Raw genomic sequence first — 24,261 nt, forward strand, 5'->3', positions numbered from 1 at the left:
ACTCCGCTTTAGAAACAAGCCCAAAGTCGCGGCTAATAAGCGGACCTGGCAAGTGGCAACCCTGCGGCTTGTCCTCCTCATATTTCTTCCGTCCTCCTGCGTGCTGACGTGGGACGTATCCCGCCTCTCATTGGCTGATGCTCTTTGACAGTTGTGTCAGACTTCTCCAGTTTTCTAGCATGCCAGATATCCAGTCCCAGTCACAGACGAGGGGGCGACTTGCTCATAGGCTTGTTCACACATGAGGACTCGTTGTGGCAGACTATCTGTCGACTCACCTCCGACCCAAGGTGGCTCTCAAGATCCTCTGCGACGTCAAAATCACGATGAAAATCATGTAATGTGAACTAGGCTTAAGTCTAACCCTCATTTCGTCCCTCATTTCGGCGTAGGTTACGGCCGTAGCCTCGTCGTAGCGGTGTCGATTCAACGCAGAACTATATGAACCCATGAACCCAGACTAGCCAACAAAGCTTCTCCTTAAGATCCTCTGCTTGTCTCAGAGACAGGCCAAGTTCGCACTTGCTTCTGGTTTCACCTACCACTTTCACCAAGTTCGTACCAGATCTGGAACACTCCCCGAGCTATACTCAGGACTTTCCTTTGGCATCACGGCCACCTCCACCATTTCCAGGCAGGGAATCCCGGACCATATAATTAAAATCCTTGGCTGCTGGTCTTCTCGGGCGTACCTCACCTGCATCTGCGATGATCTTAACAACATCAGAAACGCACATATGCACCATTCATCATGAGGTTTCTCTTGGAGGCTCTATTCATAGTAGAGCAGGCAAAGAGATGACTCCCCCACTCTATCTTAACTTCCCTGGTTCAGTTGCGCCCTCCTCCCTTCAGCCAACACCAGACCGTCATCAGATTCCACCTGTCTGCAACCCTAATTTCTTCCATCATTCCCCCCACCTTCCTTTCCTTCCTGACCCTTCATCCCATGACCCTTAACCCAAATCCATAAAACCTCATCATTTCATCCCATATCCTGCGATCTGCTTCCCTACTTCCCTCAACCCACATCCCCATTATACATTACACCTAATAAACTAATTGCAATCTATAACTCTATTGCCATGGTCTTTGTTAGTGAGATGACAGTAAAAGTAGGTTTTTAGTGTAAAATGTAAACTTCATCAGCCAAAAATGAAGTAATGAGATGTTGGAGAACAGCACACCCACTTGTATTTACTAAAGCGACCGTTTTGAACAGGTTTACAAATTCAAATTAAAGGAACATTTACATGTATTCAGTTACATAAAGGTGTCTTTTGGAAGTCGACTGCTTTGCTCAGATTGTATTCCCTAACTAATTCACACAGCCATCACTTGACAGATTTGATGTTTATAATATCACTATTACATCTGAACCTACTTTAATTGATTAATTGATACTGAAAAACATGCACATACTAAAGATTATGCTTGGCATCAATATGAAAATCACACAGTAGATGATGGTTTCCTAGTCTAGAGATGTTTACCACACAGAAACATAATTCTATTTCTTATTTGTGTCAATTTGAAACCATATATAAGGGGATTGAACAGTGGAGGAATGAGGAGAAATACAATCTCCATAAAGTTCTGGGCACTTTGTGGTAAATCTTTTGAGCCAAATCGCATATATAACAAATCAAAAAGAAAACACACAGAAAAAGAGAGTAAACAGAATAAATGTGGCAGACATGTTTGTATAAACTTTGTCATGTTTTCTCTGGATATTAGACATGTTCTGATCAGATATATATATGACCAAATAATAAAGACAAAATGGCCAGAATAAAAAGTAAAATTAAAGGCTGGGATTGCAACATTTGCTATGGAGGCAGAACAAGCTAGTCTACCAATCAGCCAATTTATACAGTAGATTTTTGGTATGTGTGAGCCACATAACCTTGATTTTGATGTTGTTACTGAACCCATGAACACCAAATAAATGGGTACAAGCCAAGCAAAAAATACAAACACACAAACTCTCTGTTTAGTCATCACAGAGTGGTACACCAGAGGACGACATATAGCCACATATCTGTCATAGGCCATCACAGCTAGAAAAGAAAACTCAGCACAAGCTGAAGAGTGCAACACAAAACCCTGCAGAAGGCATCCAGCATAAGAGATGACATGAGTGGTAGACAGAAGATCCATGAGGAATTTGGGGTAAAAGCCTGCTGTTCCATAAAGTCCATTAATACACAGATTACACAAGAATATATACATAGGCTCATGAAGTTTTCTGTCCACAATGATGGTTATGATGAGAGCAGCATTTACTATCCAAATGACTGAGTAACACAGTAAAGTGAGAGCGAAGATAATTATTCGGAGCTGCACTGTGTAATTTAATCCTGAAAGCACAAAAAAGGTTAGTACAGAAACATTATCCATTAAAGTCTATCAGCTGGCACAATTTCATTCATTTAGATCTAGTATCCTGACAAACCTCCCCATGTGCAGATCATGTAGTGTGACTTCAGAGAAACGGCTTTGACATACATCTGCTTGAGTTGCTCATGCAGCAGCCCTGTGATGCACTCGGCCTGTACAGAGTCTCTGACTGTACCTGGGTTGGATCTTTACCTTTAAAGTTTAAATCATCTTTCTTTGATGACTAAACACAAACTGGGAATTCAGTTTGACGTCACTTAAATACAGGTTGTTTGAGTTGACAGTTTGAATATATGAAATGACAGTCATAATTTATGGAATAAAGCTTAAGAATATTGAATGAATGTTGTCATCAGGGTGCTGGCATCATCACCTTTACAAAGGGTTAAACAAATGATTTTACTTTTTTACAACAATTCCAATGATTGAGTGGATTTGGTGTTAATTATCTTTTCTTTACTTAGGATTGCTGATACCAGATTTTGTGCTGACTCACTCCAAGACTAACACTGCTTACAGCAACATCCATACCAATTAACCCTTTGAAACATGCGAAGAAGACAATCAGCAACAAAAGGAGAAAATTAATAACAAGAAAATTAGTTAAATAAATACATAAAAAAGAAAATTAAAAACAACCAACCAAACAAGGAAAAGATATGGGAAAAGTGCATAAAATTGTGATAATTTTATACCACAATTTTACATATGTAATAATAATATAAATAGAATTTCAAGGTTCAAAGGTTTAAATACTTGCAAAAGGCATCTGAGCATTGCAAGAAAAGTGATGTCACTCCACGTTTCAAAGGGCTAAACAGATTTAGCAGTTATATAATTCTCTTCAAAGCCACCAGACTCCATTGGAAAAACAATTGTTTTACTGCTGCCAGGTCATTGTGTAACTTTGGTGTTTTAAATGGTTAGTTTGGATCCAAGTTAACCATGTAAAATTACTTCCAGTTGTTACCTAATGAACTGGTGAAGACTATAGATGCAGGGCTTGTTACAGGGCCAACGGTGAGGTTGATGGTTTCTTTCTGTGTTAATGTTTGCTGATAAGTGGGAATGTGGGACCTGTGGATACTCTGAAACTCACAATCAAAACTAAAAAATAAACATCTGGTAGCACAGTGTTCCAACATCTGCAATCACCAACAATTATCACAACTAGAGATCAATGAAATACTTTAACAATGTGACGTTAAGGGGGAGCCGAGACAACAGGTCACCTGGGGGATGTCATCATCACCCCCACAATCTGGGCAGCAAGCCCCAGTAGATACAAACAGCCTCAATTTAGGGGCAGCTCACCTGTGAAGGAAGATCATGGGCAAACTGGAAACCTGGAGCCTCAGACGAATCCCGAAACTGAGTTGAGCTGACCACAGTGTTGACTTGTTTGTCAAATTTAAAGGCAGAGTCAAAAATGACACCAAGATTCCTGGCATGGCTATTGTTACCGGCACCAGACCTAGGGGTAATCTGGACCGGCAGCAAGGGTTACACAGGCTAGGGAGCACTGTGTAGCCAAGAGATAAACCTTTCTGTGGATTGATGGAGAGAGGACCAAAGTTAGCGTTTTCCTCATGCCAGAGCTTGTTTATTTCTGCATACAATTCTCAGTCACATTATACCACTAGTTCTCTGCTTAATGTGCATTAATATCAAACAATTCACACACTCATATGCAAACAAACTGACAATAAATAATGTAAACATTCAGTCTGAAGGAAAATAAATACACATAAATTCAAAATACTGTAACATACAGTACAGGCCAAAAGTTTGGACACACCTTCTCATTCAATGCGTTTTCTTTATTTTCATGACTATTTACATTGTAGATTCTCACTGAAGGCATCAAAACTATGAATGAACACATGTGGAGTTATGTACTTAACAAAAAAAGGTGAAATAACTGAAAACATGTTTTATATTCTAGTTTCTTCAAAATAGCCACCCTTTGCTCTGATTACTGCTTTGCACACTCTTGGCATTCTCTCCATGAGCTTCAAGAGGTAGTCACCTGAAATGGTTTCCACTTCACAGGTGTGCCTTATCAGGGTTAATTAGTGGAATTTCTTGCTTTATCAATGGGGTTGGGACCATCAGTTGTGTTGTGCAGAAGTCAGGTTAATACACAGCCGACAGCCCTATTGGACAACTGTTAAAATTCATATTATGGCAAGAACCAATCAGCTAACTAAAGAAAAACGAGTGGCCATCATTACTTTAAGAAATGAAGGTCAGTCAGTCCGGAAAATTGCAAAAACTTTAAATGTGTCCCCAAGTGGAGTCACAAAAACCATCAAGCGCTACAACGAAACTGGCACACATGAGGACCGACCCAGGAAAGGAAGACCAAGAGTCACCTCTGCTTCTGAGGATAAGTTCATCCGAGTCACCAGCCTCAGAAATCGCAAGTTAACAGCAGCTCAGATCAGAGAGCAGATGAATGCCACCCAGAGTTCTAGCAGCAGACCCATCTCTAGAACAACTGTTAAGAGGAGACTGCGCGAATCAGGCCTTCATGGTCAAATAGCTGCTAGGAAACCACTGCTAAGGAGAGGCAACAAGCAGAAGAGATTTGTTTGGGCCAAGAAACACAAGGAATGGACATTAGACCAGTGGAAATCTGTGCTTTGGTCTGATGAGTCCAAATTTGAGATCTTTGGTTCCAACCGCCGTGTCTTTGTGAGACGCAGAAAAGGTGAACGGATGGATTCCACGTGCCTGGTTCCCACTGTGAAGCATGGAGGAGGAGGTGTGATGGTGTGGGGGTGTTTTGCTGGTGACACTGTTGGGGATTTATTCCAAATTGAAGGCACACTGAACCAGCATGGCTACCACAGCATCCTGCAGCGACATGCCATCCCATCCGGTTTGCATTTAGTTGGACGATCATTTATTTTTCAACAGGACAATGACCCCAAACACACCTCCAGGCTGTGTAAGGGCTATTTGACCAAGAAGGAGAGTGATGGAGTGCTGCGGCAGATGACCTGGCCTCCACATCCACCGGACCTGAAACCAATCGAGATGGTTTGGGGTGAGCTGGACCGCAGAGTGAAGGCAAAGGGGCCAGCAAGTGCTAAACACCTCTGGGAACTCCTTCAAGACTGTTGGAAAACCATTTCAGGTGACTACCTCTTGAAGCTCATGGAGAGAATGCCAAGAGTGTGCAAAGCAGTAATCAGAGCAAAGGGTGGCTATTTTGAAGAAACTAGAATATAAAACATGTTTTCAGTTATTTCACCTTTTTTTGTTAAGTACATAACTCCACATGTGTTCATTCATAGTTTTGATGCCTTCAGTGAGAATCTACAATGTAAATAGTCATGAAAATAAAGAAAACGCATTGAATGAGAAGGTGTGTCCAAACTTTTGGCCTGTACTGTATACCACATAATACACTGATGTAGCTTACAATGCATGTACAAAAATAATATAACTCAAAACACACATTCACTTTACTATCATTCAATATCAGCAATATCATTCATACGTTACACATACAGTCCTGCTCACTCTCATATAACACGAGCGTAACATAAACCTTCCTATAGCATTTACGCATGTTATACTCTCACACATACTTGCACTTAACCTCAGTGCTAAACAACATGGCGTGACTGCGACATGTTAGCGAGTGACTGGAAGTGTAAACTGGTTTGAATATGGTATCTTCTCCATCACAATTTATTCACTACTGGCTGATTAATACTCTTAACAATCTCTAACAACACATTTTCTTACGTTACAGAGTACAAATATCAGCTACTTACACTTGTAAAACTACCATGTAAAACTGAAGTTCATGAAAACAACAAGTCAGCACGACGACGCTCATTGGGATTAGCTACAATGAAGCTTAATAGGCCTACACTTAACGCAGGTCTCAAAATCATCTCAAAACATTACCAAGCAATTAATACTGCATTCACATTCAATTCTGAACCAAGCTAGAGACAGAAACACGTTTTTTATAGTACCTGCGGATTGATAGAGAGAGGACCAAAGTTAGGGCCGTTTCATAGTCGACGCAAAGGCACGCAGACGCATTGGCCACCATGATGCATGCTTGCGTCTATAGCCATTTCTCAATATGCGTTCTTGTGCGGACTTGTGATCTTGACGTGATCGTGACACGTGATCGTGACACGTCATCAGTCACAGCCCAAGTACTGTTCCAATTCAAAGTTCACATCTAGCCAAGTTCAGTCCAAATTCCTGGATGTGTTCTCACCCACACCCATTTCACTGGGGATGCATTGGAGCAGACTTGTGTGGACTTCAGACAGCCAGGTATCCCAGCATGCATTTCGCAACAATCATCGGAAAATGACAAGTGAGGGAAAGGCGCACAATTTTAAGCCATAATGCCGCATTCGTTTGGCAATCCAGGCCGGTCATTCCTTGTCGGATTTATATGACCGGATGACACGTCTGATCTGAAAGCGTTTCATTGCAACTGTAGTGTATTATCATTCACTCTGAAGGTTTGGAACAGATGACCAGTAAGGGGCTCAGGGTAAAAAACATATATGGTCAGGGTCAAAGAAGATATTTATAGCGTAGGTGTAGGGTTGGAAAAATCCAACAAGAATGTCTCTTTGTCATCTGTTTGACTTTGTCTCACATTTCACAAACACCACCAGGTCTATATAAGCAGGGTATTTGGGGCTGTCTTTCAGAGCAGTTCACATTGGCTTCGAACCTCTCCAAGCATCCTAGATGTTTGATAGATGCTGTACTTCTTGTAATAAACCTTTTTTTATGCAAGCAAGATGGTGTCATCGGAGACTTCTTCATCACCTTCACATCATCACTATTTAAGAAACAACAATTTTGGCATCACGAACAGGATGTGCAGAAGGCACAACACAACAGTCCAGAAAACATGGCGGCGCGCCGTAAGTTTGTTTTTGTTTGCATGGTTGCTGAGCACCGGAGAAGGACATTGGTGATAAACACCTGAACATGCATTTTAAATGCTTAAGATGATCATAGGTGCAATGAAAAATGAAGCTATTCTACATAGGAGCAGAAAGAGAATAGCCTACAGTGTAGTCTAGCCATAGACTTTGCTGGTTCAAACGACTTTAGGCTACAACAGGCTTGCACAGACTTTTTTTCCAACACAAATCAACAGTGGAAATAGAAATGCCATTGCAAAGTACTTGTATGATTTTTACAACACAAACGCTTAATTAAACAGCATATATGAGGACAAATTGAGGAAAAATAACTTTGTTTACCATTCACAATGTGCGCAGCCATCTTCGTCGTGACGTCAATTCTACCGACTCGGCCCTCTTGGTCTGCACTGAGTCTGCGTTGCCTTGATGTGTAGTTACATTTTTGGGGAGGTGCACGTCAGGCTACGCCGGGGGCTACGGCGAGCCTCCTGCGTAGCCACGTACCCTACGACGTAGGTACGTCGTTGATTTAACCCAGGACCATAAATAAACTAGACGAAACACCGGTGAAAGGAGGTTCCCACCCGATGACCCCAAAGACATGTTAGTTATCACTGCTCACGGGTCTGTATAGTTAAGCCTTGCCATAATAGCTTATCGTAGGGCTTAGGAGGATTATTCACTGAGCGCTGATCCCTTTTTTTTTTTTTTTTTTTTTTTTATTAGAGCACAAACTTCTTGTGTTTATTTGAATTCAGAACTAGCCCAGCTAGTGACTGCTGTGAATAGGGCAGCTGACAACAAGGGAAAGACCATGTGACCGCTTGGAAAGACAGCTGACAGGAGGGAAAAGACCCCAGCGGTGCTGGCATGGGTTAGCAACCCATGGTAGCAGTGGTGAGGCCTAGCAGCCTTATTACAACCAAAATTAGCTACAGCCAACATAGGGAAAATACCCCAAGAGTCAGCGAGAGCAGGGGTGGAAGATGACCCACAGGTGGATTACACGGTAACAGACATTGGAAAGGACACGACTATGACTTGGACCGGTGACTCAGTGAAGGATAGGGGCACGGACCTATCCACCAGTGCTAGAATTAGCAGCACTCAGGGCAAGGTGAGCGCATCTGTAGAGGGCAAAAGTAGCATAGTTGAGAACAAGATGCTTCTGGTTTGTCCTTGCGGCTGGCAGAAAGTAACATCAGTGAAAGGCCTCAGAACTCATCAGGGAAAGAAGAAGTGTGTGGCAAAGAAAGGGCAGAGTAGCCGCATTGATCAGTACTTCCTACGAAGTCAGTCGAGTCAGTCGGATGAAGTCCAGCGGCAGGTAGAAAACCACAGTTCGCAGGATATCAGTAACGCTGCCACTGAGGAGGAGGGGGTAGTAAGAGAGGATGCAGGTGACACTGAGGCCAGTATGCTAGCCAGAGAAAGAACTATGGAGCAAAAGGTTAGAGTTAGATGGCCTAGAGCAAATGACAGTAAAGAATGGGAGATAGTTAATAGAGACTTGTCAGTAATCTTGAGTAGGCTTAGAGGAAATGCAATACAAAGGTTAGAAAAGATGGGAGATATAATGTATTCATATGGTGTAGAGAGGTTTGGGGTGCATGAGAGAAAGAGGAGTGAGAGGGTACAGTCAGGTAAGTCTAGGCGGCAGAGAGAAATAGAGAAGTTAGTCAAGGAAAGGAGACAGTTAAGAAAGCAGTGGAAAAAGGCTACAGAAGAAGAAAGGGAGGGAATTAAGGTGTTGCAAGAGGAGTTGAGAAGCAGGCTAGCAGTTCTTAGAAGGGCGGAGCATCTCAGGAAAAAGAGGAGGAAGAAGGAATATGCTAGGACAGGTTTTTTCAGGGACCCTTTTAAGTTTGTTAAAGGATTGTTCAGCCAGGAAAAGGGAGGGCAGCTTAAAGCAGAAAGGTTAGAGGTTGAAGAATATTTGAGAAACACGTATTCAGATTTGGAGAAGAATAGGATAGTAGGTTTCCCACCTGATGTCCCTCCATTAGGAGGGATAGAGCATGAGATGGATGTCAGGCCACCTAGGTGGAAGGAAGTTCAGGAGGTGGTCAGGCGTGCAAAGGCTTCTTCGGCCCCAGGGCCTAATGGAGTCCCCTACCGGGTTTATAAAAGTGCGCCTGATACCCTTAAATTTTTGTGGAAACAGCTAAGAATAGTTTGGGAAAAACAAATTATACCAAGAGCATGGCGTAGGGCAGGGGGTGTCCTCATTCCTAAGGAGAAGGAGTCTGTGGACCTTAGCCAGTTCCGGATGATTTCTCTCTTGAATGTGGAGGGGAAGATTTTCTTTAGTGTAGTAGCGCAGAGACTAGCTAGCTACTTAGAAAGGAATAGCTTAATAGATACCATGGTGCAGAAGGCAGGAATACCAGGTTTTTCAGGGTGTTTAGAGCATACTAGCATGATCTGGCACCAGATTCAGGCAGCAAAGATTAACAAAAGGGACCTACATGTAATATTTTTAGATCTTGCAAATGCGTTTGGTTCAGTACCGCACAGCCTCATTTGGAGTGCGTTTGACTACTTCAGAGTGCCACAGGTAGTTGTTAACTTAGTGAAAGCATATTTTCAGGATATTAGGTTGTGTCTAAGTACAGCAGGTTTCACAACAGGTTGGCAGAGGCTAGAAATAGGCATCATGGCAGGGTGTACAATTTCTCCATTAGCATTTACTATGGCAATGGAAGTAATCATCAGGGCTTCTAAGTGGGTGGTAGGTGGGGAGAGACGGCAGAATGGGTTGCATCTTCCACCAGTTAGGGCTTACATGGATGACATGACACTGGTGACCACAACAATGCCATGTACAAAGAGGCTACTAGAGAAGGTAAATAAGAACCTCAAGTGGGCCAGCATGAAAATCAAGCCTAGTAAATCTAGAAGCATCTCGATATGTAGAGGGAAGTTAAGTGATAGGAAGTTTGTCATAGATGATGAGGACATCCCAACAATTAGGGAAAAGTCAGTAAAGAGCTTAGGTAGGTGCTACAATGTAGAGTTGAATGATAAGGAACAGGTGGTGAAATTTAGAAAAGATGTGGCTGAAGGATTGGATAGAATAGATAAATCAGAACTTCCAGGAAAGTTGAAGTTGTGGTGTTTGCAATTTGGGCTATATCCTAGGTTAATGTGGCCATTGTCAGTTTATGAAATTCCAATATCTGTTGTGGAAAGAATGGAAAGGTCGGTTAGCTCCTACATTAGGAAGTGGTTGGGCGCTCCTAGGTGCCTAAGTAGTGTTGCATTGTATGGAAAAGGGATACTTCAGCTGCCAGTATCTAGTTTAACAGAGGAATTTAAATGTACCAAGGTCAGGACAGAGCTCTTGTTATCTGGGAGTAAGGACGTGGTAGTTAGGAGTGTGGTTCCAAATCCAACCAAGGGGAGGAAGTGGAACCCAAGATCGGCAGTTCAGGAGGCAGAGGCAGCTCTTAGACATGCAGAGATTGTAGGTAATGTTCAGTTTGGCCGGGGAGGCCTGGGGCTTGGCTCAGGTAAACCAGTATGGAATACAGCAGGCCTCAAAGATAAAAGAAAGCTGGTTGTAGAACAGATACGCAGACAGGAAGAGATAGTAAGGGGTGCAAAGGTAGTGGCCCAGGCTAAACAGGGACAGTGGTTGAATTGGGAAAGTGTAGAGAAGAGGAAGCTTAGTTGGAGGGACCTGTGGAGTATGGAGGAGAATCGTATTAGATTCCTGGTAGGGGCTACATACGATGTGTTACCAACCCCCCAGCACCTAAAACTGTGGGTAAATGAGGACCCATCATGCCCATTGTGTTCACGTACCGCAACTTTAAAGCATATTTTGTCAGGCTGTAAAGTTGGCTTGTCACAAGGCCGATATACATGGCGACATAATCAGGTGTTGAAATGTTTAGCTGCAGGCATCGAAGGGAAACGAAGACAGGTGAATTCAGAAGGTGTTAAGGATAGGGGCTTAGTAATTCAGTTTGTCTGTGAGGGAGAGAAATACAGAAGGGATAAGTTAGTGAGGAGGCAAGGGTGTGGCCGCCTAGAAGGTGCTTGTGATTGGGAAATGCAAGTAGATTTAGGGGGAAAGCTTGTTGTTCCTCAGGAAATAGTCTGTACCAGGCAGAGGCCTGACTTAGTGTTGTGGTCAGTGAGTCAACAGATAGTTTATTTCATTGAGCTGACAGTTCCTTGGGAAGACTCAGTGGAAGAAGCCTATGAAAGAAAAAAGCTTAGATATGCAGACTTAGGAGCAGAAGCTGAGCAGCGAGGATGGAAGACTAGGATTTGTCCAGTGGAAGTGGGGTGTAGGGGATTCATAGCAAGATCAACTGTCTCACTCCTGGGGGAACTCGGAGTGCGGGGACAGAATTTGAGGAAGACAGTGAGGGAAATGTCAGATGAAGCAATTAAATGCAGCCAGTTTATCTATTACAGAAGAAATAATGTCAGCTGGGGGCCAGCAGGGGGAACTACTAAGCAGGGCACATAACTCCTTGAGATCAGGTGGAGAGATCCACTTCCTGTCAGGAGAAATCCAGGAAGAGGAAGTATTTAAGTGTGGGAGTGGCCTATTGGAATCCATTTTGTTTGAGGCCATGCGGCAAGGTGAGTGTGCTTGCTGATCCTGTAAGTCCAGTTAGCTCCTTTAACTTTAGCTTATATTGTAGTTATGCTATGTAGTGTGTGAAATAGAGTATGGTGAATGTGACAGGAAAGCTAGTATCAGCATTGCTTCTGCCTGGAGCTCGCATGTATGGAGCCTGGGTTTGGTTGAAGATGGCAGTGCTGTTTGGGCTGAGAAAGCCATGTGTAAGTAAGAAGGAAATCCAGGAAGAGGAAGGTTATTTAAGTGTGGGAGTGGCCTATTTGAATCCATTTTGTTTGAGACCATGCTGCAAAGTGAGTGTGTTTGCTGATCCTGTGAGTTCATTTATCTCCTTTAACTTTAGCTTACATTGTAGTTATGCTATGTAGCGTGTGAAATAGAGTATGGTGAATGTGCTAGTAAAGGTAGTATCAGCATTGCTTCTGCCTGGAGCTCGCATAAACGGAGCCTGGGCTTGGTTGAAGTTGGCAGTGCTGTTTGGGCTGAGATCACTGTCCAGCCTCCTGGAGGTGTCATTGTTGTGAGGGCTCGTCCTGGGGAGGTAGACTGTACAGCCTAACCCGGCGGGGGAGTGTGATAGCCTAACAAGGCTTCCTTCCCTGGGTCTACCTCCTCTGTGGTAGTATAGGTAAGGTAAAGGAGGTTGTTCGGTTAGTGTGGGGAGCAGTGAGACCTGGCATTAGGGGAGTGTCTCTGGGACGCCAGAGATCACTGTCTAGCCTCCTGGAGGTGTTGTGGGACTAACTAGACGAAACACCGGTGAAAGGAGGTTCCCACCTGATGACCCCAAAGACATGTTAGTTATCACTGCTCACGGGTCTGTATAGTTAAGCCTTGCCATAATAGCTTATCGTAGGGCTTAGGAGGATTATTCACTGAGCGCTGATCCCTTTTTTTTTTTTTTTTTTTTTTTTTTTATTAGAGCACAAACTTCTTGTGTTTATTTGAATAAAACAGGATGGTTCACATTTCCATGTGAGACTACTACTGATAATGAGGGAGATTGTGGGACCTACAGTCTCCAATAATAATAATAATAAGAGGAGTGTAGGAACAGTGTCCAAAGGGCAGGTCGTGGATTTAGTGTGTGTGATGATATCATAAATGTTGGACAGAGACACAGGCTGAAAGTCAGTAAAGACGGCAGAGCTGGTAGACATCAGGGAGGGATCGCTGGCAGGCGATGAAATATTTGACTGAATGTGATTAATTTTTGAGGAGAAAAAGTTTAAAAATTCCTCACAAATGGCTGTGGTCGGAACGGAATTTATTGTGTGAAACAACACTTTTGGACTGTGAGAGTTTCTGGAGATGATATTGGCAAAATATTTTGCTCTTGCAGCTTTAACAGATTGCTGATAGTTTGCCAGGGTGTCTTTCAAAATGTCAAGTGAGATCTGAAGTCTCTTTTTTCCATTTGTGTTCTGCCTGTCGACAGAGTTGCCTGAGAACACGGGTCTGACTATTCAGCCATGGTTGACTTTTAGTGTGTTTTTGAGTGTCAGAGGGGCAAAATGTCTCTACGGATTGAATTGAACGCTGTGATTAGTTGTTCTGTGCTCAAGCGATGGGGATGGCCAATTACGGTTTTAAAAAGAGAGGAGGCAGTGTAAGCATCAGCGAAATTACTGGCAGTGGATGTATTTATAGAGCGGGAGTAATGGACAGGTAATTTAGGGTTTGGGACAGTGTGAAACGGGGTTGAGAACATGATGCATCTGTGGTCAGAGACACCCAAATCATCCACATTCAGAGAGGCAATAGTCAAGCCAAGTGTAAATACTAAGGGTATGGCCACGGTTATGAGTTGGACCGGAAACATGCTGAATAAAGTTAAAGGAGCATCATGCACTCAAACCAGTGCAGCACTGGCATTGGTTTAAGTGTCCACATGAAAATTAAAATCCCCAACGATTAAAATTCTGTCAAAGTTTAAAACAACTGACGATAAAAACTCAGGGAACTCAGTCAGGAAGATGGCATTGTGTTTGGGTGGGCGATACACAGCTACACATAATCTGTACCTCCTGTTTTGAACATAAAAACCTCAAAACTGGTATAAACGTGAGACGAAATGGGTGTGCACTGGTGACAATTTCTGAAAATAACTGCCACCCCTCCTCCCCGACCACTTTGTCTTGGTGAGCTGAAAAAGTCATAGTTGGGGGGACAAACCTCTGAGAGCTGGCTATATTCACCCGACATTAACCAAGTTTCAGTGAGAAACATGAAATCTAAAAGGTTGGAGGAGATAAATTCATTTAGGATGAACGTCTTATTAGACCTCACATATAAGAGGGCCAACTTACACATAGCGACAGGCGGTGGGACAGCTGTGCATTTTATGTAAAGAAGATGGAGTTTATTAACACCTTTAAAAGTATGGCGAGGACAGGGACCCCATCTGTGATATCACCCTAAGAGGGCGAGAGGGTGATTTTATATATATATAATCAATACTGGACTCAATTTTTCTAAAAAGGAATGTAGATGCATTCACTAAACCATTAACAAAAGTAGTGAATGCTTCTATCAAAGAAGATAAATATCCTAATGACTGGAAGTCAGCCATTGTGGTACCAGTCTTTAAATCAGGAGACTCAACTGCTATAAGTAACTATAGGCCAATCAGTATTTTGTCTCTTATCTCCAAAGTTGCTGAAAAATCCGTTGTTGAACAGCTAATTTCCCATATTAACAGTAGCCCATACACTCTGCACCCAATGCAGTTTGGTTTTGGGACCAACCACTCCACTGAGACAGCAAACTGCTTCTTCTTAGAAAATATTAAACACAAAATGGACAAAGGACGTGTTGTCTGTGCCATATTTTTAGATTTTAAGAAGGCATTCGACACTGTCAGTCATCAGATACTCCTCTGCAAACTTGCAAACTATAATTTTTCCATTGGCGCGCTGAACTGGATGAAGTCCTGTCTTGCAGATAGAGTCCACTGTGTAAGGGTTGGAGGTGAGACATCACCCTTTCTGAGCAATGAAATGGATGTGCCCCAGGGATCCATCTTAGTACCTCTCCTGTTTAGTTTATTTATAAATGATCTTCCGTCCATCTGCACAGGGTGCGAAGTTCAGATGTACGCAGATGATACCGTTATTTATGCTCATTCAAAAACTAAAGAACTGGCAGCTGCCAAATTGAATGCTGTAATGGTGAAGGTTAACAACTGGCTCAATGAGTCTCAACTGTTTCTTAATGTTAAGAAAAGTTTGTATGTATTTTACAAAAGCAAGCTCGACATCGGATATCAATCCTGATAGTGTTTGTCACTGGAGAACCGATCAAAGTAGTCACTGAGTTTAAATATCTTGGTGTTGTCCTTGACCCTACTTTATCCTTCAAAAATCAAGTAAAAAGAGTAATGCAGACTGCCAAATATAATTTGGCTAATTTTAGATATATATGAGGAACTGTCTAACATCCACTGCTGCGCTTCTTTATATGAATGCAATGATCATTTCTCATCTAACATACTGTATGACAAGCTGGACCCATGCAAAAAGTACAACGCTGAAACCCATTCTCTCTCTGTACCAGCAGGCTCTCTAAGTGCTTGACAGAAAACCAGATACTCACCATCATTGTCACATTCTCAGTATATATAACATCCTCAGCTGGGAAAAACCTAACAAAATAGGCCGATGCCTGCATATTGTTTAAGATCCTAAATGGCATGGCTCCTCCACCTCTCAGTACTTTTGTTAAACAAAAAACATCTGACAACAGGTCTACAAGATCTGCCTAGGAAGGGGACTGTATTGTACCTTTCAGGTCCAGCTCCTTCAGTCAATCTTGCTTTACTGTTAGAGCCTCACAGCTTTGGAACGCCTTACCAACTGAAATAAGATACTGTGCCACTTATCACACCTTCACAAAAAATCTAAAGGCCTGGCTTTTAAAAAAAAACAAAATTGTGAACACACCTAACTAGTTTATGATGTATTTTACCATTGTTTATTAACTTGCTGCTAACCTGCTAAATGTCTCTGTCCATTGTCAGGCCCCCAGCTTTGCATGGCTTGGTATGTACAAACACCCAATAGTCTGATTAATACCTAGATTGTATTTTATTTTGCTCAAGTTCTGATGCTTTGCATGGCTGACTATATTGCTTGATTACCATTGGACTGTATGCTGCTGCTCTGTGCTTCTTGCATGTCTATCATTATGCTGTTCAAGTTCTGCTGCTCTGCCTGTCTATCGCTGCTTTGCATGGATGACTATATGGCTTGATTGCTATTAGACTGCATGCTGCTGTTTTATGCTTTTTGCATGGCTATTATGTATTATTATGTTATCCTGTTCTGTATATATTGTAAATACTGTATCTTACTTTTAATGCTTCTGTTTTAGGTTATGGTTTCATAACATCTTGCCGGAGGACTACAGTTGCGAATTAGCCAGCTGGCTAAAACTGGCACATTTACAGTAATGTTGATTAATGTGTACTGTCCTTTTTATAAATAAAATAAACTGAAACTGATATATATATTGACTTTTATTCCAAGTATTCAAGATTAAATGTTTGCGGCACTAACATTATGAATGTATTAATATACAGAACACAGTTTATCCAGTAGTTATAGTAAATAACAAACCAAGGCACAAGATAGTAATGATGAAAACACATTTCATTGTACTGTATGTTACGTAGCAGCTGCCTAATTGGGCAAATATGCCGATCACACATGGACAGGAATTACAGTGTTTTGTCAATCAGAATTCAACTAATAAGAAATAACGTATGAGGTAAACTTTTTTTCCTTCAAGCACACCAAAGCTTATTTCCTCTTGTTCTCTGAATATTCAAAAGCAGTATGCCTCTCCAGAATCAGTACCGAATACAAAGGTGATGAATGTGTAATCCACCCAATTACAAGTACAATTTCAATGAAAATATTAAGAAATAGTCCCATTTAAAATTGTCCACAGTGACATCTGCACCCTTTGGACTCCCCCAAAGAATAAAAGAATCAGCATATTTAGCTGGAGTAAGAATCTTGAAATTATCCACTTAAAACAGATGAAAACCTGAAGGCTCTACTTCATAAACATGTTGAAATGTAATTGACTGTTTTCAGTTTAGTAGAACATTCATTTTCCCTTGTTGCTCTTGTTCAGTATCTAGGTTTAAAGTTTGCTTGCATTTAATAAAAAAGAGAATATCATATTTTTCAAACAAAGCATTAACATATTATGATGTATTTACCAACAAGGCCATTTTAAAGAGCATAATACAAACCAATGGAGCATTTACATGTGTTCAGGTACATGTCTTTTGGAAGTAGACTTCCCTGTGCTTAGATAATATATACCAACTAATTAAGCAGCCATCACTGAGCAGAAGATTCTTCAAATATCACTAATATTACATCTGAACCTACTCTATAAAAACTCTAATGAATGTTAAAGATTTTGACTACATACAAGTCTGAAAGATTATGCTTGGCATCAATATGAAAATCACACAGTAGATGATGGTTTCCTAGTCTAAAGATGTTTACCACACAGAAACGCCATAATTCTATTTCTTATTTGGGTCAATTTGAAACCATATATCAGGGGATTAAACAGTGGAGGAATGAGGAGAAATTCAATCGCGATGAAGTTCTGGGCACTTTGTGATAAATCTTTTGAGCCAAATCGCAGATACAACAAATCAATAAGCAAACACACAACAAGACCAAGTAAACAGAATAAATGTGGCAGACATGTTTGTATAAACTTTGCCATGCTCTCTTTAGATGTTAAGCATGTCCTGATCAGATATACATAAGACCAAATAATTAGAACAAAATGGCAGAAATAAAAAGTATAATTAAAAGCTGGAATAGCAATGTGTGCTATGGAGGCAGAACAAGCTAGTTTATTAACCAGCCAATTAACACAGTAAATTTTTGGTATGTGTGAGCCGCATAATGATTTTGATATTGTAACTGAACCCATGAACACCAAATAAATGGGTATAAGCCAAGCAAAAAATACAAACACACACACTCTCTGTTTAGTCATCACAGAGTGGTACACCAGAGGACGACATATAGCCACATATCTGTCATAGGCCATTACAGCTAGAAAAGAAAGATCAGCACTAGCGGAAGAGTGCAACACAAAACCCTGCAGAAGGCATCCAGCATAAGAGATGACATGAGTGGTAGACAGAAGATCCATGAGGAATTTGGGGTAAAAGCCTGCTGTTCCATAAAGTCCATTAATACACAGGTTACACAAGAATATATACATAGGCTCATGAAGTTTTCTGTTCACAATGATGGTTATGATGAGAGCAGCATTTACTATCCAAATGACTGAATAACACAGTAAAGTGAGAACAAACATAATGATTCGGTGCTGCACTGTGTAATTTAATCCTGAAAGCACAAAAAAGGTTAGTACAGTAACATTATCCATTATACTCATAAGACTTTCATCTACATCAGTACAGTAGTATTATTTCAAACCTCATTATGTGCAGATCATATAGTGACTCCACAGAAACGTCGTTGACACACATACTCCCCAAGTGCTGGTGAAGCAGCAAAGGGTATTTGACTGTACCAGTGTTGATTCCTCACTTTAAATCATCTTTCTCTGACGTCTCAACACAACCTGGACCATCCCACCCCATCCCACCCCATCCCACCCTCTGTTGTGGTAGCTGGTGCAAATTCTGGCTCCGGGAACACCTCTCTGTTAAATGGATATATTCCTGTTGCCCGGAAACCTGCCTGAATGTTGCTCAGAGTAAATGCGAGAGGGAAGGCTGTAGCCACAATTTTGGGGATATCATAGATAGTCATGGTTTTCCCAGGGTTGTTCAGCATCCAGGCAGAGGAGGCAGAGTTGATTTGCCTCTTCAATGGGCCGTAGACAGACACATCCAGGGGCTGCAGGCGATGGGAGCAATGTGGAGGGAAGGACAACATCACAACTCCATTGTTCTTGACATACTCCAGTCCCTCCACAGACAGGTGGGAGCTATGATTGTCAAGGAGCAGGAGGCATGGCTTCTCCCTGCTGCATCTTGTATGCGCCACAAAATGCTGCAGATATTCTGCAAAATGCTCCTCCTTCATCCAACCACTTGGATTCGCTGATCCTGCACTTCCGGTGGGGGCCGACAGTAAAAAGTGACTGCGGAAGTTCACCCTGGGAAAGATGAAGAATGGGGGTATGCTATTCCCAGTGGCAGAGATGGCACAGGAGAGAGTTACCAGGGTTCCTCTCTCAGCAGAGGTCAAAGATCCCACCTGTTTGAAGCCTTTCCTGGCTACCACCTTATTTGGCTTATGGATGGTGGTAATGCCTGTTTCATCCATATTCCAAATGGACTGTGGCTCAAACTTATATCTTGCCATAACCTTCTCCAAGTTAGCGAAGAAGTGGTCCACGTTGTGCTTATTAAAAGCACTGGCACGTGCTAGGCTGGTGGCCTCGGGGGTCCTGATTGAAAGTGACGGGTGTCTCTTCAGAAACCCAGAGAACCAGTCTGGCCCTGCCATACCATTTTCTGCCCAGTTAGTGCGGACAGCAATATTATTGTGCACTGCAAAGTTGTACGCCAGTTTGCGGACTTCAGTTGGAGAGAGGCCAAAATAGATGTCAGAGGCTTTTTTTATATATTCCTCCAGCTGATGTTCCTGCTCCTCACTCAGAACCATACGGTTCTTCACATAGCCCACTGGCATCGATGAGCAGGCGTCCCTCCCTGCGATCTCTTGCTCATCTATCTTGGAGCAATATCTTGCCAGTGTTCTATAATTTATCCCAAACGTCTTGGCAGTGCTCCGGATAGTCGTCTGTTTTAATTTCACCTCCCTGACTGCCATCATCATCACATCTGCCGGAGTCTGGCCCTTCTCTGTCTTTTTAACAAAATTTCTCCCCATGTTCCTTTACATAAAAGACAGAATTCAATATTAATTTTAATTAATACTTAATACTTACTTCTACATGATACTTTTCAATAGTAACAATTGTTTTGTTATAAACCCAACTGATTTTAATTAATTTTAATTTAATTTTTTAATGGTAACAATATTTTGTTATAAAACTAGCCCAGAAGAAAAATACTGACAAGCTTAATATTTACAAAGTGACACAAAAAACAGCCATCTCCTGTGAACATAGGGGGTGTGGGGTTGGTTGTCACATGTGACACATGTGACAACCAACCCCCCCTCAAAATGTGACAACCAACCCCAACTGGAATTTTTGGCTAGCAAGAAAGCTAGCAACCATCCAGCACCTACCTGGCTAGCAAATGACAACCAAAACTATAGCTTTCCCTTCATACTTTTTAATGGTAACAATTTCTTTGTTAGAAACCCATTGTGTAAAAGCCCAGAAGAAAAATAGTGTAGAGTGTAATATTTACAAATTGACATGAAAAAAAGTCATATCCTCTCATCTCAAGGTCAAGCATTACACTCCAGCAAAGACTATGTAAATTAACTCTGTTCCCAATTCTGGTCATTTCAATACCAATATTGTGTGACAGCGCCCTCTGGTGGGCGAGTTATAATGAGTGTGACAACCAACCCTTGTGACAACCAACCCCGTTCTCCCCTACTTTAAAAGTAATCAAAGAACGTTACTGCGTTACTTTTTAAAAAAGTAACCAGTTACTTTACTGCGTTACTCCCTGAGTAAAGTAACTCAATTACTTTAAAAGTACTTCCAATGTTACTCCCTGAGAAAAGTAACTCAAGCACTTTTAAAGTACTTTTGAGTATTCTACATTTCCTATTGGGCAATGGACCACAGGGCGCTAAGCCTACATTTTTTTGTCTCCAAAATTAAAGTTATGGACCACTTGCCCTTCACTGAGATCCAATTCTCCCATCACAGCCGTCACTTTGACCAGTAGAAGCACAGAATGATCTGCTGCCGTAGACAACTGTATGACAGCAACACCCCAGCGTTTTAATATTTCCTCTGGGGATGTTACCACACAGAGTAAAAGGGGGAAATGATGTGAAACAGCAGAGGCACTTTGTCAACCTGCTGAGTTAACGTTACTGTCATTAGCATTGTTACAACCCAGTATGTGTCTAGGGGTAAGGGAAGCAACATAAAACCAAACAATGAAAGTAAAGTGAATAAGGCAAGCTGCCGTTTATTTATACACAAAATAAATAAACAATACACACTACGCTTTTGTAAAAAGTGGCACACAAAAAGAAAGCACGCTCGCAGGCTCTGCAACACAACCCGGAAATCGGGCTTCAATAAAGGAGCCTCGGCGGTGAATTACATTTAATGTATAACAAACTCAGGGAAGGGCTGCGGGTGACGGCAAACCATAAAACAATTAAAACAAAACTCTAACCTGTCACCAACAAAATAAACACCCCAGCTAACGGTAGTGGAAGGCCACCCAGAATAACAAAACTAAAACAAATCTGCCTATCAGCTCTATCACTTACCTATCAAAACAAACAACACTCAAACCGACACCCATAAAGCTAGCGTACCATACAGCGAACAATCTACGTGTGTGTGTGAAAAGGATATGTGGCTAGGCTACAAAGCTAAATCCTAAAGCCCACAGATTCCCCAGATAAATAAATATTATTATTATTATTATTAACAACAACGAACAGATTACAGCAGCTGAAAACACAAACGGAGCGAGGCGGACTGCTCAGGTTAAATCACAGCCGCCATTGCTCCTGACTCCGTGCAGCTTTTAAAGGTTCAGACGAGGGGCCAGTGAAGCGGTGATTGGCTGGAACCGATGACGACAGCGAGGGGGCCGGCCGACCAGCAAGCGGGGGAACACTGAACAGCAGCAGAGGAGAGCGGGCTGGAGGCGTGGTTTGCCGGGGATTCCCTCCAGAAAAGCAGACAATTAGACACACACATAAATGATTGACAAGTGCTGGCCGAATAACTCCCACAATGACGTGCACAGCACATTAAACACAGAAAATAAACGGACAAAGGTCCGGAGACCGTAACAAGCATCAAGCTAGCAAACAATGTTACATCCTCACGGTTGGACATAAAGTAATAACATTAACAAATAGTGGCGGGGCTTTTACTCACCACAACTGCAGAGGCTCCCAGCTTCATTTGAAACAGACGGGCTGTTATTTATTAATCCCTCTGTGTGTTTATATATTTACTTTTTATCCGCTCTGTTGTCTTTATAAAGTTAACAAATCGCACCATCATTTCAAACTCAACACTTGTTTCAAATTAAAAGCCCCTTATAACCTCAACTGCCCCTTATAACTCAAATCCCTCTATTTTCTAAATAGGCTTTTATTCTGAAACATTTGTCAGAACTTCCTGTGGAAGATACAGTAGCTTAATAGTTACATATGGCGCTTCAAATGGAGCTTCTGCCATCTGCTGACGCTTTTAGGTGACTACAACAACATGTCGGCTGGCACATGAACAGACACAGTTCTGCCAGTGATTCAAATAATAGTGAAAGTAATAAAAATAGGACAAGAATAACCCGATGACATCACAAATGCCGTGAGAGACAACCGGGGATAATTGGTGAGTACCAGCGTGTAGCGTGTACCAGGCATAATGCAAGTCCTGAGTAGTCTCGCCACCAGACAATCAGAGATCTCCGCCTTCTGATAGTCTGGGGACACTCCTTTCTAAAGTGTATTTAACACACTGGCGAAAACGGCCAGCAACAAAGGAACGCCTCTTGCATTTTTGAAAAGGACACACATTCTCGGAAATGTGCGCTCCTCCTTTTCTTGTCCGCAAGGAAACAAACACACAGAGAGTTTGAAAATGGATGCCGAGAGATTTAACTCCGTTTTATCAAACGTGTGCTCATCCGTGAAGAAAATATTTTTTCCAGCGGATGTCTGAGTTACAACATGATTGAGCTAACTGGAGTAGTTTCATGTCGTATCCGACAAAGGGAGGCTTTTAACAGATGACGTGATATTTTTTTCACAGACCGTTTAATGAGTTATTACCTATTACAGACACTGCTAACGGCTAACAGGGCTAACAGCTAACGGTTAGCCCAGCTAAACGTGCACACAGAAATAGTAATGTTTGTTCAATCATTGTGTTTATAGACTTTACAAACATCGGATTAGTCCAAACGGTGATACAGTGATGCGAAAAATGTGATATATAGGCTATATATATAGCTAAAAGCTCTGCTGGTTTTCTACCCAGAAGCATTTGTAAACAACAAGGTGATTGCCTCTATAGTCCGGCCAGACAGATGAGTCATGGCCTTGTAAAAGGTTATGTTTGTTTCTTTTAGTTGGCGAGAATGTCGCCACAAACGCAACAAACATCCACTGAACTTTGACGGCGTTTTCTGCCAGCACGGCTGAGCCATTTTGTACCGCTACACGTGTTTCTTGTGGGACTAAGTTTACAAGCACAAGAGTACAGCAAGCCACCGAAGGACCGCCCTGCAGATTTACTATTGGTTCTGCAACGTAGGGAGTTTTTTTAAACTCTGAAATTGTATCCGCCCATCTAAACACAAAATCAGGGAGAAAGTCATCAGTCTTTAGTTAAGCAAAGCGTCTAAAGACTGACTTGTGAGTCTAAGTCTGAAATATGTCTGTCGGCGAGTCCTACTCCACCTATTTAGACTCCACCATAGACAACAGCAGCATTTCTTCTACCACGTAGCGAGCCACAAGCTCCGTGGCTTCTTTCAGACTGATAGGTTTAACGTTATCTCCGTTATTAGAACCAAACGACAGCCGTTGCTGTTTCGGAGCTGAAGGACCAGCGTTCTAAAAGTAACGGAAGTAACTGATGGCTTGTTTGAAAATGTACTTAAGTATTTGATTACTCAAACAGCAAACTAACGCGTTAGGTTACTCGTTACTGCAAAAAGTAATCATAGTACTCTAACGCGTTACTTTGTAACGTGTTATACCCAACTCTGGTAAACACAGTTCGTCCCTGCATCTACAAATACAAGTTAAGACTCTACCATGCAAAGTGAAAGCCATGTATCAACAACACCCAGGAACACCACCCACTTCTCTGGGCCTGAGTTCATCTGAGATGGACTGACACAAAGTAGAAAAGTGTGCTGTGGTCTGAAAGTCTACATTTCAAGTATGGAGGGGTGTTAGTGCCCATGGATGCATGCATGCATCATGAACACTGAAAGGTACATCCAGGTTTTGGAGCAACATATGCTGCCATTCAAATGACATCTTTGTCAGGGACGCCACTGCTTATTCCAGTAACACAGTGAGACACATTCTGCCCGTGTTACAACAGTGTGGCTTTGTAGTGTAAGAATGCAGGTACTCGACTGGCCTGCCTGCAGTCCAGACCTGTCTCCCACTGAAAATGTATGGCGCA

The 24,261-nt window shown here is 42.0% G+C and overlaps 2 protein-coding genes across 2 annotated transcripts; both read right to left on the reverse strand.

Moving 5' to 3' along the window:
* Positions 1–1,479: 1,479 nt before the first annotated feature.
* On the reverse strand, positions 1,480–2,400 carry LOC117251765 (olfactory receptor 52E8-like). Its single transcript, XM_033618295.2, has one exon. It carries the CDS (start codon positions 2,398–2,400, stop codon positions 1,480–1,482), a length of 921 nt encoding a protein of 306 aa, XP_033474186.2.
* Positions 2,401–17,430: 15,030 nt separating this feature from the next.
* Positions 17,431–18,357, reverse strand: LOC117251788 (olfactory receptor 14A16-like). The gene has a single exon (XM_033618323.2). The coding sequence runs from the start codon at positions 18,349–18,351 to the stop codon at positions 17,431–17,433; it is 921 nt and encodes a 306-aa protein (XP_033474214.2). The 5' UTR covers positions 18,352–18,357.
* Between the last annotated feature and the right edge of the window lie 5,904 nt (positions 18,358–24,261).

Source organism: Epinephelus lanceolatus, chromosome 14 (genome assembly GCF_041903045.1).
Source record: "Epinephelus lanceolatus isolate andai-2023 chromosome 14, ASM4190304v1, whole genome shotgun sequence".
Taxonomy (NCBI): Eukaryota; Metazoa; Chordata; class Actinopteri; order Perciformes; family Serranidae; genus Epinephelus; species Epinephelus lanceolatus.

Coding starts and splice junctions, on each gene's coding strand:
- LOC117251765 (XM_033618295.2), bottom strand. CDS start 2,400: ATGGATAATGTTTCTGTACTAACCTTTTTTGTGCTTTCAGGATTAAAT.
- LOC117251788 (XM_033618323.2), bottom strand. CDS start 18,351: ATGGATAATGTTACTGTACTAACCTTTTTTGTGCTTTCAGGATTAAAT.